General features: G+C 35.5%; 1 protein-coding gene across 1 annotated transcript in view; it reads right to left on the bottom strand.

The window, feature by feature from the left end:
* Positions 1–496: 496 nt before the first annotated feature.
* The window catches only part of scamp5b (secretory carrier membrane protein 5b), a 6,981-nt gene continuing 4,552 nt past the window's right edge, over positions 497–2,925 (bottom strand). Inside the window, exons 5-7 of the mRNA XM_032513414.1 lie at positions 2,820–2,921; positions 1,835–1,952; positions 497–1,454 (exon numbers count right to left, since the gene is read on the bottom strand). Of these exons, the coding sequence (XP_032369305.1) occupies positions 1,269–1,454; positions 1,835–1,952; positions 2,820–2,921 (406 nt within the window). The 3' untranslated portion in view covers positions 497–1,268. The remainder of the gene's footprint in view (positions 1,455–1,834; positions 1,953–2,819; positions 2,922–2,925) is intronic.

Here is a 2,925-nt window from a genome sequence, read left to right as displayed (position 1 = left end):
AGAGGAGCTGCAGCAATGTGCGGTAAAACAAAAATATGGTGTTTTTTGAAAATGAAACCATTTAAACCTATTCTGGTACAACCTCAAAATACAATTATGACCCTAAAAATGAGCATAATATGGGCGCTTTAAACTTACCAGCTTGTCTCAAGATTTGATGTCACCAATCCGAGTGGTCACAATGCTAAGATTCCTGACCTTAGTATAAAGGTGATAACTGTCAAGTGGCTGAACTTTGTGCACAGTATCTTATAGACACAAATAGCTATAGAAAAACAAAACCAAACAAGACATTAGTTTGATATATGTTGCTATTGGTTGGTGCACAGTGATTACATTGATTTCCAAAAAAACTCTTTCAGTGTGATGGGGAGGGGGAGAGAGAAGGCAGAGCAGAGGGAGTGACATAAAGACAGAGAGACAGAAAAAAAAAAGAATTAAAGGGACAATCATAAATGCAGACCATAATCTGGGAAGGATGAATAAAGGTAATCTGTACATGGTGGAACTTTTTATTTCATACTAAATCCATCAGTGCCTCTCTGTGGTCAAATATCCATACTGCAGGGGAACACATAAGTTGTCTTTTAAATTGACATTCAGCCCAAAACTAGAGATGATTACAGCACATGGCTCGGATATTTTACTTGTTTTCTTGCTGAATGTATACACAGAACCATTCACACTAATTATTCTGTGATAACATAAAGTAGCATTGTTAAAATTAAAATTACAATATTCCATTAAATCTAGGTTTACCTTTGAATTTAGATACAAGACAACAACAGCTAAACATTAACACAAAAATAACAAATAAAGTAACTTTATACATCCTAAACAATGTATCATTCAAATCAATGAATGCATAAATAAATATATTCACAACATAATACTAAATAATTAAATCTTCATTACAACAAAAGTTATTGTACATCCAATATTATTAATTTTTGCTCTCTTTTGTCAAAATGGCTAAAACTGCAGGTCAACACAAAGAGTACATTACACACTCTCACAGAGCCCTTAAAGTAATACACATTCAAAACTACTTTCATTTCAACCTCCCAAACAGAACACAAACAAGACCTGAAATTATATAAACCACTACAGATATCAGCGTGCCCCTTAATACAGGAAGGCAAAAACCAGCTTCCCACAGATGCTCAGAGCTACAGTGCTTGTTTTCCCAAATGATGAAATTACTTGAAATCACTTACAGTTCTGCTTTTTTAACTTAAACTTTGGCATAACTATTTGTCTCAAAGAGGCTATATCTGGTTGTCGTTATATTGTGGGCTGGGGGAGTAGGAATGATCCTGCATGGCTCCGGCAGCTGCCCCCATCGCTGCCTGCTGGGCCGCTGCCTGGACTTGAGGGTTCTTCCAGGCTCCTGTGGCCCATTCCTCCTGGGCTTTGGACATGCTGCCCCCACTGCCACGGTAGAAATTATGGATCTGCAGGCAGGGTGATTTCAAAGTTATTATTAACACCTTCATGTGTGGAAGGTAAGTGTTGTTTTACTACTTTAGTTAATGTTATCACATAGATTTATGCAACTGTATTCCATAATCTGTGTGTCTGTTTAATGAACAATTTCTTTACATACAAAAAAGAATTAAAAGGGAATCTATCATTAATCAATTTAAACCTAACAATGATGCTTTGTTGACATGAGAGGAAATGACTCAATCTTAAATCCTAGACTGACAAAGCCCTGTAACATTATTTTCCACCACAAAAAATAAATCTAACTTCTGGCAAAAGAAATCTGGAAGTTTAAAACAATGACAGAAACTGTATTCTACAAATGGCTTGTGTAGAGTTAAATTCTTACCCTGGTGAGGGCAATGAAGGACAGCGAGGCCACAGCAGTGAACATGATAGTAGGTACCAACATGACCAGTGCAATGAAAATATTATAGCTGAAGAAGGAGATGGTAGCCAACCAACCACTGAAAAAGACAGATGAACATTAACACAATTTTAATTAAAAAAAAAAGATTAATTTTAGATTATGAACAAAACACGAACCATGATGATCTGTTATTGGATTGTCTGGTGTTCCTCATCATGATACCACCACCGAACATCTGGACGTTAAATGTCAGTAATTTTTGTGGACTTTAAGTGCTGCGATATAAAGTTTTAAAGTTTTATAGCTCATACATGAGAATATCCAATTGCACGTGGTGACATTTATAAACTTTATGGAGGCTGTCATAATATTAATTTCTGATCATCAGCCTGAGTGAGGTGACATTTTGAGAATCTCTTTAATGGCCTCTCAAAATCTAATAACAGGACTATCATAAAAGTTATATGAGGGCAATTTCTGATGTTCAATCACTGTCATGTTAATGAAAGCAGTGACCAAGGTCTTTAAAAAAACAGGACTTATTGCTTGAGCTCAAAATGTTCTTTCATAGGTAGATTTTGTAGTTGTATTAAAACTACTCCTTATTCTTCGTGTTAATCAATGCAGTGCAACAATGAATGTGTCTCTCATACACACTTGTAGAAATATCTGAACTTCAACAATGGCTCTGGTACTTGAGTTGCATTAGACTGGTTTCCTCTAAGCACGAGTCAGTGTAATGGCATTTACTTGAGTTTATTTTTTCTTACTTGAGTACATTCATTTTTCAAAATAAGTGATGACTCAATATAAAATTAAATTGTTTGAATAAAAGGTTGATAAACATGCGAGAATCTGATTCTGAAACATACTCCCATTGTATTCTGAATATTGTAAAATGAAAGTCATTAAAGGCCTTTTTAAGAGAAATATTTTTCATACATTTTCAATCTCTGACTCTTACCATACTCCCCATCCAGGAATGCCTATGCACTGGATGATGCTGATGCCAACTTGGGCCATGAACACAAAAAAGAACTGCATGAAGTTGAAAGAGCTGTCACTCCTAA

This window comes from Etheostoma spectabile, chromosome 1 (genome assembly GCF_008692095.1).
Source record: "Etheostoma spectabile isolate EspeVRDwgs_2016 chromosome 1, UIUC_Espe_1.0, whole genome shotgun sequence".
Taxonomy (NCBI): domain Eukaryota; kingdom Metazoa; phylum Chordata; class Actinopteri; order Perciformes; family Percidae; genus Etheostoma; species Etheostoma spectabile.
The sequence above is the reverse complement of the archived record's forward strand: the minus strand, read 5'-3'. Positions and strand labels throughout refer to the sequence as shown.